The 12,152-nt window shown below is 43.7% G+C and overlaps 1 protein-coding gene and 1 pseudogene across 5 annotated transcripts in view; one reads left to right on the top strand and one right to left on the bottom strand.

Moving 5' to 3' along the window:
* Positions 1-1,483: 1,483 nt before the first annotated feature.
* Apoo (apolipoprotein O) overlaps positions 1,484-12,152 on the top strand; it is a 48,401-nt gene continuing 37,732 nt past the window's right edge. The window contains exons 1-2 of one of the 5 annotated variants that reach the window (XM_075957572.1): positions 3,236-3,303; positions 3,708-3,771. Coding sequence is in view for 2 of the 5 variants with exons in the window: in XM_075957571.1 (XP_075813686.1) it covers positions 1,595-1,603 (9 nt within the window). In the remaining 3 variants the exon portion in view is untranslated. Of the gene's footprint in view, positions 1,604-2,115; positions 2,139-2,851; positions 2,906-3,235; positions 3,304-3,707; positions 3,772-12,152 lie in introns of those variants that run through there. The other 4 variants (XM_075957571.1, XM_075957574.1, XM_075957570.1 and 1 more) reach the window with 4 other exon arrangements.
* LOC142840916 (large ribosomal subunit protein uL5-like) lies at positions 7,533-8,006 on the bottom strand (annotated as a pseudogene).

Here is a 12,152-nt window from a genome sequence, read left to right as displayed (position 1 = left end):
CTATTGGTGACACTCACAGGTACTGCTAATACTGGAGGCTTGTTGCCTCCACTGTACTTGGAAGAAATGCTGAAGTTCAGGCAGAGTTTAGTGGAGGTGAAACTGTCAGTTCCCTCTTTCCCTGGTTCCTGTACCCCGAGCACTAAGAGCTCCCGCTGTGATTTCTCACCGTGCTTCGCACTTCTAAGATATTACCTTACTGATGCAGAGCCTTCGGGATCTAGTCAGTATTTCTCCTTTGGGATCGGAGATGGGGTGGCTTGGAACATACAATTCTGTTGAGAAGGAAAAAAGCTGCCCTTAACATTTGGGGGTTGCTCTGGCACTCGGTCGAGCCTTAGCGTTTTTCCCACCCTGAAGCTTGCTAACACTTCCAAGTCCTGCTTTAAAAAATACTTAACCACATATCACCAAGTCAAAACTCAAATATTACGACAAACTTAACACTTTCTTACTGGAATGCTCCAGTTAGCCCCAGGTGGGCGTTTTTGTTGTTGTTTTGTGTTTTTTTTTTTCTTTCGCAGAAAAAAAAACCCCTAATTTCTTCAAGGGCAGGTTTCTAGCACCATCTTTGGACAAGAGGACAGTGACCTTCCATTGAACAAACCTCCAAATCGTCAGAATGCCCATGTGGCTTCCATCTTCTGTCAAATTAGGACAGAAAGGCAGAACGAAATACGAATTACACCATCTTTCTGGTTCGGGCTAGCGTTTGCCGAGACTGCGCAGAGATTTAAAAGGCCGACTATCTGGAATTGGATCCTAGCTTTAGATTTTCCGCAGCGCAGCCTTGGACACTCGGCAATGAGAACAGTGCCTATCGACTTGCGTGGGAGGAATAAAATTACGTCCTTAATAATGCTTGTTTTTCTTGATAATAGTTAAATACCATCACTTACCGTCTACAGGTATTAAATGGGACAAATATTTGATTATCAGATTTACAGTTTAGTACTTTTCTTTTTAAAAATATCAATTTTTCGCGATTAAATGACGTGGGGCATTTAGTTTAACCTAAAAATTTAAGGAACATTCAGTATACGGTACATTTTTTAGGGAAAAAAACCTTATGTGAGGTAACTCGAAGCCCCACCGTCGATCCGCAGCTTCTCCTTAAGAGGCTGGCGCAGCCTTCCCGGGTCCGTCGGGCGCCACCGCCTGGCTACTTCAGTTCACAGGGCTGCCATATGGCACAGCCTAGTGCCTAATGGTGGAGGTGGAGGCGAAAGTAGGTTCGCGGCACGGCAGAGTGCCAAGGAGCCGCCCTCTTACCACAGCTTGCCGCCGACACGGAGCTCCAGCCTTAAGCCGCCTAGCAACAGCCCTCGGGGAGGCAAAACCGCCAAGAAGGCGGGGCTTGCGTTCGTCTGGCTCCCGCGCGTGGGCGACGTCGGTTGCTAAGCAACGTGACGCGCTGTCTGGCGGTGTTTGATTGGCGCTTTTGAATGGGAGGCGGGGAGCAACAGCATCTCGTGCGCCCCAGCCCGCTCGCGGTCAAGGGAATCAGGATCTAACCCGGCCACCGTAATCGCTTTTCTATAGTGGGCGGGACCAAGCGAGGGGTGACCCTGCCGGAGCCGCGGCTGCCAGCGACATGTTCAAGGTGAGAGAGTGGAACCGGGTCACGGTTGTCATCTCCCCCTCTCCGACTCCGGGAGCCCTTCCCACGCTCCCGTGGGGCCTTTTTTTGTGGATCAGACTCGGCTCCCCCCGAGGCTTTGCCCACCTCCGGGCTGGCTAAGTCCTGGCCCGGCGATTCATTCACTGCTTGGTACCAGCACCTGTGACGCTGAGGCTTGGAACCCTAGATGGGTGGGATTGGCCTTGGGCTAGTTCTTTCGCGAGTGAAACACTATACTACCCACTTCCCCAGCTAATGCCCTTTTGGGTTCGTGGGTAGGATGAGGCCAGGTCCCGACGCTGCAGCCTTTATGGCTTTGGTTGCTTGGCAGGATCGGGTTTCAGAACCTGGCGTGTGGGTGGGGGGAGGGTCAGCCTCCGAAGACGTCGGGGAGGCTGAGGAAGGAAAGGCTACGTGGGGGAAGCTGCCGCTTACGCTCTAGTGAGCATCATTGTGGAGAAGTCGACTCTTTCCCCTTCCTTACAGGTGTTTTTTTTTAACACCTGCCCACCATAAGGTAGGCATTTACAGTGAAGACTTTCAAAAACCTGTATTTTAGCATTAAGTTATTCTTTCCTAAAGTCACCTATATTTTGTCATAAAAAATATCACAGGCAGCGCACCCTTTAATCCCAGCACTCAGGAGGCGGAGGCAGGTGAGTTCGAGGCCAGTCTGGTTTACATAGCGATTTCCAGGACAACCAGGCCTACAAAAAGAGACCCTTTCTAAAGCAAAACAAAACAAAACAAAACACACATAAGCAGCCCAAAATCTATAAAATCAGCCCTCCAAGAAACGTAATATTCACAGAATAGTGCCAATACAACCTCAAAATTGTGCTTCCCATTTAAAAGTTTCTTGCAGCTGTAGTGTTCGGGGCGCATTAATAAGGGCTGCAAAATCAGATCATGGTCTCTGCCTTCCAGTGCTGTGGTATTGCCAGTGCCTAGCTATGTGATAGTGGGCATGTCACGTAACTCCTCCATGAGTGTTTTTTTCTATTGGTTGAAGTTAGGGTAATAAACGTCTAACTGTTAACTACTGAGGAGAATTAACTCCCTAAACCCAGAGGAAGGATGGACACTGAATGCATTGATTTGTTGGCTCACTATCATCAAAGATGTGGCTCCTGGGTTTACTATGGCGTTGTCGATTTTCCTTATGGTTGCAAGCTGACTGCCAATAACAATACTTTGTCATTCACTAGGGGAAGAGGAGAGGATAAAACTTCCACGCTTGGATTATGTTTTTCCTTCAGGTCTGATTGGACCAACATGGGTCAGGTATCTGTCCCTAGCCCCATAACAGTTACCAGGGGGAATGTTGGGCTCTGGTTAGTTTAAGTTAACCAGGATCACTTTGCTTAAACACGTGGGAAAAGAATGGTTTCCTGACCACAGTGCGGTTCTTCAGGGAGGAAGAGGTGTAGTGGAAAGTGGAACCACAGCCAGCAGTGTCCACGTCCGGTATATTCATGAGTCTGTGTACGTGTTCATTGACTTGGGGTCTTTGAAACTCTTTCGTGATCGTCATATATGTAAGTTAATTGATGGAAACGAAAGATTGACACAGATGGATGACTCAGATAAGTTTTTTTTTACAGGAGTGAGAAAGAGGGAAGGAAAAGAATGTTGTGATTGTAGAACAGTGGTTCTCAGCTGACTGGTTCCACCCCCTTTGGGTATGTTTTGGAAATTCCAGGGGTTGTTCTTTGTGTCTTTAGTTATGTTGAACATTTGTTTTAGTTTTAATTTTTTTATCTTATGTGTATTAATGTTTTGCCTGCATGTATGTCTGTGTACCACACACGAGCCTGGTGCTCACAGAGGGCAGAAGAGGGCACATGATCCACTGGAACTGGAGTTACAGATGGTTGTCAGAGGTCATATGGGTGCTGGGGATGGAACCTGGGTCCACTTCTCTCAGTGTTGTGCCCCGTCTGGTCCAGACCCGTGCAGGCCCTGTGCATGCTGCAACAGTTTCTGTGAATCCATCTGTGTCTGTTATGCTGTGTTTAGAAGGCCTTGTTTCTTTGGTGTCCTTCATCCCCCTTTGGCTTTTATAATCTTTCCTCCTCTTCCACAGGGTTCCCTGACCCTGAGGGGAGGGATTTGATGGAGACATCTCATTTAGGACTGACTGTTCCAAGGTCTGTCACTCTCTGAATATTGTCCATTTATGGGTCTCTGTGTTTGTTCCCATCTGTTGCAGGAGGAAGCTTCTCTGGTGATGGTTGAGGAAGGCACTGATCTATGAGTACAGCAAACTATTAGGAGTCATTTTATCGTTACATTCTTTAGCAGAACAGTAGTGTTTAGTTTTCCCCTATGTCCCTGGGCCTAGCAAGTCTCAGGCTCTTGGGTACGTGTGCAGTGTCAGGCATGGGTTCATTTTTATGATATGGGGCCTTAGTTCCAATCAAATAGTGATTGGTTACTTCCACAATTTTTGGCACTTTTTTTTTTTTTGCTTTTTCGAGACAGGGTTTCTCTGGTTTTGGAGGCTGTCCTGGAACTAGCTCTTGTAGACCAGGCTGGTCTCGAACTCACAGAGATCCGCCTGCCTCTGCCTCCCAAGTGCTGGGACTAAAGGCGTGCGCCACCACCGCCTGGCAATTTTTGGCACTTTTGCACCAACATATGTTTCAGGCAGGTCACCATTGTTGATCACAGGGTTTGTAGCTGGGTTGGTGTTTACCATTCTCCTCTGGTAGTATACAGAGTACCTCCAGTACTATATTATGCATAAAAATAAGTATATGCTATATATAAATAAAATCGTGTATGTCAGTGAATGAAAAAATTTTATTGTGTTACCAGGTAATAGCAGTTGAGAGCCACAGTCCATCAAACTTTAATGTGCGTGTGACTCTTGTTAAAATCTAGAGTGGGATGGCCCTTCAGATGCTCCTGTTTATTTTAGCATCTCAGTGTCATTGATGCTGCTGGTCATCACACTTTGAATAGTTAAGAATTTATTTAGTAAGATCCTTAGTGCGTGTTCCCTGTGCTTTTGAAGTTGATGATTTCATGAATAGGGTAAGATTTGGAAGAGGCACTGACCAGAGAACCAAAAAAAAGGGGGGTTGCAAAGGCTCTGCTGAGAGGTTTGCTACTATAAGTCTCTACATAGAAGGGACAGAATAAATGGTAGGGACTAGTCTGGCTTTGAGAATTGCCAGCTTGGAAGGTACTAGGCTTGATAGTATCGGTGTTGTACTATAGTATAAGGAAGTTCAATGTGTGTAGCTTGTTATGGGTAATGTTTAAACTTTGATCATTGTTTCCTTTTTATTTTATTTTATTTTTTGGAGTTATAAAAGCCCATTTTTTATTGCTTTTTTTTATTGAGCTTTACATTTTTTCTCTGCTCCCCTCCCTGCCTCTCCCCTCCCCCCTTCAACCCTCTCACAAGGTCCCTATGCTCCCAATTTACTCAGGAGATCTTGTCTTTTTCTACTTTATACTTTCCATGTAGATTAGAATTTTTTCCTGCTTATTACACAAGTTTGTTTGTTTGTTTGTTTGTTTTGGTTTTTTGAGACAGGGTTTCTCTGTAACTTTTGGAGCCTGTCCTGGAACTAGCTCTTGTAGACTAGGCTAGCTTCGAACTCACAGAGATTCACCTGCCTCTGCCTTCCAAGTGCTGGGATTAAAGGTGTGTGCCACCACCGCCCAGCTTACACAAGTTTCTTACTTTTCTATTTCTATTTGACAGAATCAGATAGCTGTTTTTACAGGGTTAAAAAGATGGAACAATTACAGATGAAATGTATTTTCTTTGCTTTATTGGTGTAATTTTGTAGTAATATTTGCCCCCGCCCCCAAAGAAAATAAAATTGTTTTCTGTGAGGAAAAGATGTTAACATCTTTTTTTAAGCCTCATTTTTTGTTTTCTTTTAAGACTATTATGGTCTTTATAGTAGATACAGAAGAACTAGGAAATATTAGCTACTTTGGCACAAAACTGCAGAATTGAAAGCTTCTCATAAATAGTTCTGTTTGCAAAACCAGAAAGTACCTTTTTTCCTCTTTTCCTTTCCTTTTTTTGGTTTAGGCAGGTCTCAAATAGCCCAGGGCGGCTTCAGACTTTCTGCATAGCCATGACTGACTATCCTTGAATGCTTAAATTATTTTAGACTTATTTATATTACTTTATGTGTATGAGTGTTGTACCTGCGTGTAACTACCTGCACCATGTGCATGATTGATTGGCGCTCGTGGCGGCTGGAAGAGGGTATTGAAGCCCCTGGAACTGGAATCATGGGCAGCTCTGAACCACCTTGTGGTGCTAGACACTGAGCCCAGGTCCTCTACAAGGGCAGCAAGAGCTCTTAACCACTGAGCCCTCTCTCCAGCTTTTGGCCTTGAACTGTTTTGAGTTTCCTGCCTTCACCTCCCAAATGGTAGGATTATAGTCAGGTGTCACTCACTATGCCTAGAAGGTATTTTTTCTTTTGGGGGTTCATAGTGTAAACTTTTCCTATTTTCTTTTTTTTTTTTAGTTTTATTCGAGACAGGTTTTCTCTATAGCTTTTGGAGCCTGTCCTGGAACTAGCTCTTTTAGACCAGGTTGGCCTCAAACTCAGAGATCTTCCTGCTTCTGTCTCCTGAGTGCTGGGATTAAAGGCATGTGCCACCACCGCCTGGCAAAACTTTTCCTATTTCTTTCTTCTCTCGTTCCCTCCCTTCCTGTTCTGTTCTGTTCGATTCTTTCTGTTGGGAGTCTTACTCTTTAGCCCAGACTATCCTGGAATTCATTGTCTTACAGTTCCAGGTTGACCTGTAACTGATGCGGTTCATAGTGTGAACTTTGCCTATTTCTTTCCCCTTTCTTCCTTCCCTGGCCTGGAATTCACTGTGTAACCCAGGCTGGTCTGTAACTGGTCCTTCTCAGACTCCAAGTGCCACCACACGTTTGAAGTATTGGCTTTGTTGGTGTTAACGGTGTATGTCTGGGCCTCCAGTACTAGGGAAGATGTTGCTGGGAGATCCTGCCTGGCCTATACTGTGAACCTGAGCTTTATAGTCCCCAGTGCTGTAAGTTGGACTGAGGTGATTGTGGTCTGTATTTGTACACCCAAATAGTGTCTGTCAAAACAGACATCTTGAGAACATGGATTTAATTACCCTCTCAATATATTTAATTCCTAAAACTCTATCACTGATTGATGTATTTATAAAGTAATTATTATCCTTCGTTTGGAAGGATCTTCATTCTCTGTGGTATATTCTTTAGAATGTCTTCAGGAGTCAGCTAGTTTTATTCCTTTCTGTGTTGTAAACAAATCAGTACTCACCTCAGAACTTCAAGACATATAGATAATGCTAAAGAATCACCGTTAATAGCCCCACTCTTAAGCAACCATGGGGTGCATCTTTCCATGCTCGTTCCTTAGTATACCTATATATGCCCTTGGCGTGACCTTTTAAAAACATCCATGGAATTATACTACAGTCTACCTCCACTACTTTTTAAGACAAATGTCATTTTACAATAGGCTTTTGTTCTTTTTTTTAAGGATTTATTTATAATTTCCTGTGTTAGAGTGTTTGCTTGGATGTGTGTATGTACACCATGTGGAAACCCGAAGAGGGCATCCAGTCCCCTGGAACTGGAGTTACAGACAATTGTGAGCTGTTCTGGAAATCAAACCTGGGTTCTGTGGAAGAGCAACCAGTGCTCTTAGCCACTGAGCCATCTCTCCAGCTCTGCTTTTGTGTCATTTTAAATAGATGGAAAATGAATTTCTTATAGGCTTACATTTTGATTCAGAGGCATTTAGAAATGGAAGCTGTGATTACATATAAAAAGTAATTTTCATTTTTTTTATATGCTGTATAAATGGTGGCGATAAATTCTGGCTGTATATGATTTATCAACGTCGCTTAGAAAATACGTATGTTTTTTCTGAGAAAAATTTTATTGGCCTTTTGGATAAAATTTATTTGCCAGGAAGGATGATCCCATCATACTTCTGCTGGAACCAGCGCATGGCTTCCTCTTTGCTGATTCTGTGTTTGGCCTTGGGTCATATTTGATGTCCAGGTAAATGTGTTCTTGAATCCCAAAGCCAAAGTTCCCAGTATCTGAGAAGTTATTTTTCCGCAACTCATCCTCTCGCACCTTCAGGCCTTTCTCCAGAATTTCTTCTGCCTTGGCTCCACTGACAGTGCACTGAACAGCAATCTTTTCATTTCTCCTGATGCTGAAGGACCTCACGGTGTAGCTTGCTTTGGAAAAGACAGATGTCTGACCTGTGAGCTGCTCCGACACCTTGGCTGCCCGGGTCAGTCTGTCCCCGCTCTCCCCAACACAGATATTGAGGCAGAGCTTGTGGATGCGAAGTTCCCGCATGGGGTTCTCCTTTTCACCTTGATCTTGCTGAATGGGCGGCGACGGCGGGCGAGCCCTGCATCTGCGGGTCGCACAGCCCTGCCTGTCTCAGTGCCACCAGCATCGCAGGCTCTGACCTCCTCCACGCACCGGCAAGAGCGGCCTCGGATGGGGGTGGATGAAAGGGAGGCAAAGCAAACTCTCGAAAATACATAGTTTAAAAAAAATTTTATAACCAATACTGAAATATTTCCTTTCAAAAGTCCAGATGGTACAGATAGCAACCACATGTCTATTGTCTACCTCCCTTTCGCCCCCTACCCAGAGCGAGTCTCTGTTGTGTTGGATGTGTGCCTATCATAGAAAAGCTGGCTAGGGATAGAGGTAGATATAGCTCAGTGGTAGAACATTTGTTTGCATACAGAGCTGGAGGGGGCGCTGTGTGACACAGACATCCCCATTGAGCTCCTATTATAGGGAGAGGTAGTCTGTTTTTGTGAGTGGATTTGAAATGTTTCTCTCTCTCTCTCTCTCTCTCTCTCTCTCTCTCTCTCTCTCTCTCTCTCTCTCTCTCTCTCTCTCTCTCTCTCTGTTTTTTCGAGACAGGGTTTCTCTGTAGCTTTGGGGTCCTGGAACTAGCTCTTGTAGACTAGGCTGGCCTTGAACTCACAGAGATCTGCCTGCCTCTGCCTCCTGAGTGTGCCACCAGCGCCCAGTTGAAATGTTTCTCTTTATTTTTAATTCAGATTAAAGAAATTGTTAATATGTTTTTACGGATACCTGTGTAATGTTATTTGGACCAGATTGTTGATTATTTGTATTAATTTGTTTTACCTTAAAAATTCACATTTTATCTTTTGGCTTTATGTTAATTATTTAGAACAAGAATAGCCTTGAAAGTGTGGTCAGTTTTCATAGACTTGAAAAAAGTCCATTTCACATGTTAAAAATGTGTTATGCTTGCTTGCATGTCTGTGCTCTTATGCGTGTGCCTGGTGCCCAGAGAGCAGAAGAGGCCATTAGATCCCTGAAACTAGTTATAGACAGTTGTGAGCTGCCGCTTGCGAGCTTGGGATGGAACCTGGGTGCTTCCATCCAGTGCTCGTAGTCACTGCGCCATCTCTCCAGCTCCCTCATTTCAGATTTTTACCTCTTAAGACTGGAAAGTCAAAAGAAAAGGTTTTTAGTGTGTGTGGTACGGAAGATGGAACCCAGGGTCTTGAAGCATACTAGGCATGTACCCTACTACTACTGAACTATATTGTATCCTTAATCATAGCAGCATTCTATTTCAAATGGATAAATGCTTTGAGATTGGAAGCTATTGGAGACAAGACGAATAATCAAAGAATTGGTATAACATTTTTGGGAAAAACATGGGTATGCCTCCTTTTGTAAGTATAAGAATATCTAATTTTAAATGACATTTACTTTTAAAATGTTCAGGTAATATTTATTTTCCACAGGGATTTAATATGCTTTTATATAACTTTGGAAAGAGCTGTGCATTTTAGTGTACAGGTTATCTGACAGTCAGCCAAGTGATAAAATAGCTAGAATGCAATAATTAAGGCAATAGAACCAGCTATGATGATGGTACATGCTCATAATCTTAGCACTCAGGATCTAGAGGCAGGAGGATGGAGCTTTCAAGGCCAGTTTGGGCCAAGTAGGGAGATACTTGAAAATAAAAATGAAACATTATAGATTTGCTCATACAAGTTTTGCAATCAAATTGCTTCGATTAGGTTATAGTTGCCGCACAGTAGTGGCGTATGCCGTTAATCCCAGCACTTGGGAAGCAGAGACAGGTAGATCTCTGAGTTCGAGACCAGCCCAATCTACAAGAGCTAGTTCCAGGACAGGCTCCAAAGCTACAGAGAAAGCCTGTCTCGAAAAACCAAAAAAAAAAAAAAAAAAATCCAACAAAAAACAAAAACTTGATTGAAATTATTTTTAATATTACAAAAATAACAGCTGTTAAATGGGATCCCATATAGTTTCTGTGGATAAAGCTGCAAAGATTGTGATGTGTTTAAAAAATCATCATGTTTTAAACCTTTGGTTTCTTTGGTTACTTCTCTTTACAGAGGCCATTCCCAGTAACACTGACTCCAAACATCAGTCTGTTGGGTGACTTTGCTAAATAAAAGCTATACATACTTTTGTGATTTCTGCTTATTTTAAAATAAAGTTAGGGACTGGAAATATAATCCAGTTATCCGAGTATTTTGTCTTTCATGTGCAAAGGCCTAGATTCTTTTTTTTTTGCTTTGTTTTTTTTTTGTTTTTTTTTCTTTTTTGTTTTTGAGACAAGGTTTTTCTGTAGCTTTGTAGCCTGTCCTGGCACTAGCTCTGTAGACCAGGCTGGCCTTAAACTCACAGAGATCCACCTGCCTCTGCCTCCCGAGTGCTGGGATTAAAGGCCTACGCCACCACCGCCCGGCTAAAACCCTAGATTCTTATAAACTGGGTAGAGAGTTTCCCTAGCATGCCTGAGGGCCTGAGGTCTAGTCTCAGTACCACCACCACTATAAACCAAAACTCCAGAAATTGTTAAAAAAGAACAAAGGAAAGAAAAAGTGCTGAAGAGGGGCTCTGCAGTTAAAAGCACCTGCTGCTCTTTCAGAAGATCAGAGTTTGGTGCCCAGAACCCTCGTCAGGTGACTTGCAAGCGCCTGTAACTCCCTCCCTCACAACAAAGAAATCAGCCTTAGAAAGCTAAACCAGATTTGTTCCTGGCGGGAGGTAGAAGACTGATAGAGGTTAAGGTAGTCGTTGAGTATTAGAGTGAGTGTCGGTCAGGCTGGGGCTGTACTCTAGTGCTGCATAGAGCACTTTCTAGCATGCCCAAGCCCCTGGGCTTAATCCCTAGTACTCTCTCCACCCCCAGGAAAGGAGGAGAAGGAAGAGGACAAAATTAGTTGTACCTTGATTAAGATGGGAGAGTTTTCGGGAGTATAAATTAATCATGCTATTGTTTTTAATGTTTTGGGCAATTTTCATTTCAGTTCATTGTCTTTAAAATGTTCTTAAAAATAAGTGCACTTGATTTTGCAGCCCAGCTTATGGTGAGTGTCTGTTCCCTAAGCATCTTGTAGAATGGTTTCTGAAACTTGGCTTGTGGTGGGAATATGTTATTGGGTTCCTTTAGATTTACGGAGTCAGACTCTTTAGGGGAAGGTGCTGGAATCTTTGCTTTTAAAACAGTCCTCGGATGATTCTGAAACCCCACCTGTCCATAGGCACACAAAAAGGCCTTCTATTGAAAAGGATAGAGCTACACAATTTAAATGGAAAGCCTAGTAAGATGAAAGGTATGCATCTGGGAGAATAAATAAAGGGCCTTGTCTTCGTTATGGTTATCATTGTGCTGAAACACTGTGATCCAGAGCAAGGTGGGGAGGAAAGGGTTTATTAGGCTTACACTTCCACACTGTAGTCCGTCACTGAAGGAAGCCAGGGCGGGAACCTGGAGGCTGGAGCTGATGCAGTGGTCATGGGGGTTGCTGCTTACTGGCTTGTTCTCCATAGTGTGCTCAGCCTGCTTTCTTAGCCCAGGGGTGGCCCGATGGGCTGGGCCCATCCACAGTACTCACTAATTAAGAAAATGCCCCACAGGCTAAACTGCTGCCTGATCTTCTGGGCACATTCTATCAGTTGAGGCTCCCATCTCTTAAATGATTGTAGCTTGTAGCAAATTAACATGAAACCAGCACAGGTCCCCTATTTAAAAATGGAAGAGTCTATCCACTGGATACTCCAGAGAGTTAGAAGGCAAGTTGTCTGGGCTTTGGGAAATTGGAGGTATCCTATTTAACTTGAGTTTTCCACTTGTTTTCAAAGCAATTTTACTGGGTTGTAGTATCCCCAAGTTGCTGAATTCTGGGCAGTGCTCTTTAACTTGAGAAGCAGCAAAAACAGTTTAGTTTTCTGTGTACCTATTATGATCTGAATGTTTATGACCTTGCCAGATTCATTATCTTGGCTGACTTCCAGAAATCTACTCTTGTGGCTAGAGCTGAAGAGTTAATCTGTGCCTGAGTCTTTTTGGTTTTTGTTAGAGCCAGGGCCTGGCTAGGAGGCCTAGGCTGACCTTGATCACACTCTGTAGCCCAGGATTGACATTGTACTCAAGAAGTCTGTGTTGTTGGCTGCTTGAGTTTTTTGAGTAACCTAAATTTTTCTGAACTT

Source organism: Microtus pennsylvanicus, chromosome X, assembly GCF_037038515.1.
Source record: "Microtus pennsylvanicus isolate mMicPen1 chromosome X, mMicPen1.hap1, whole genome shotgun sequence".
Lineage (NCBI taxonomy): Eukaryota > Metazoa > Chordata > Mammalia > Rodentia > Cricetidae > Microtus > Microtus pennsylvanicus.
This window is presented reverse-complemented; position numbering and strand designations above follow the sequence as displayed.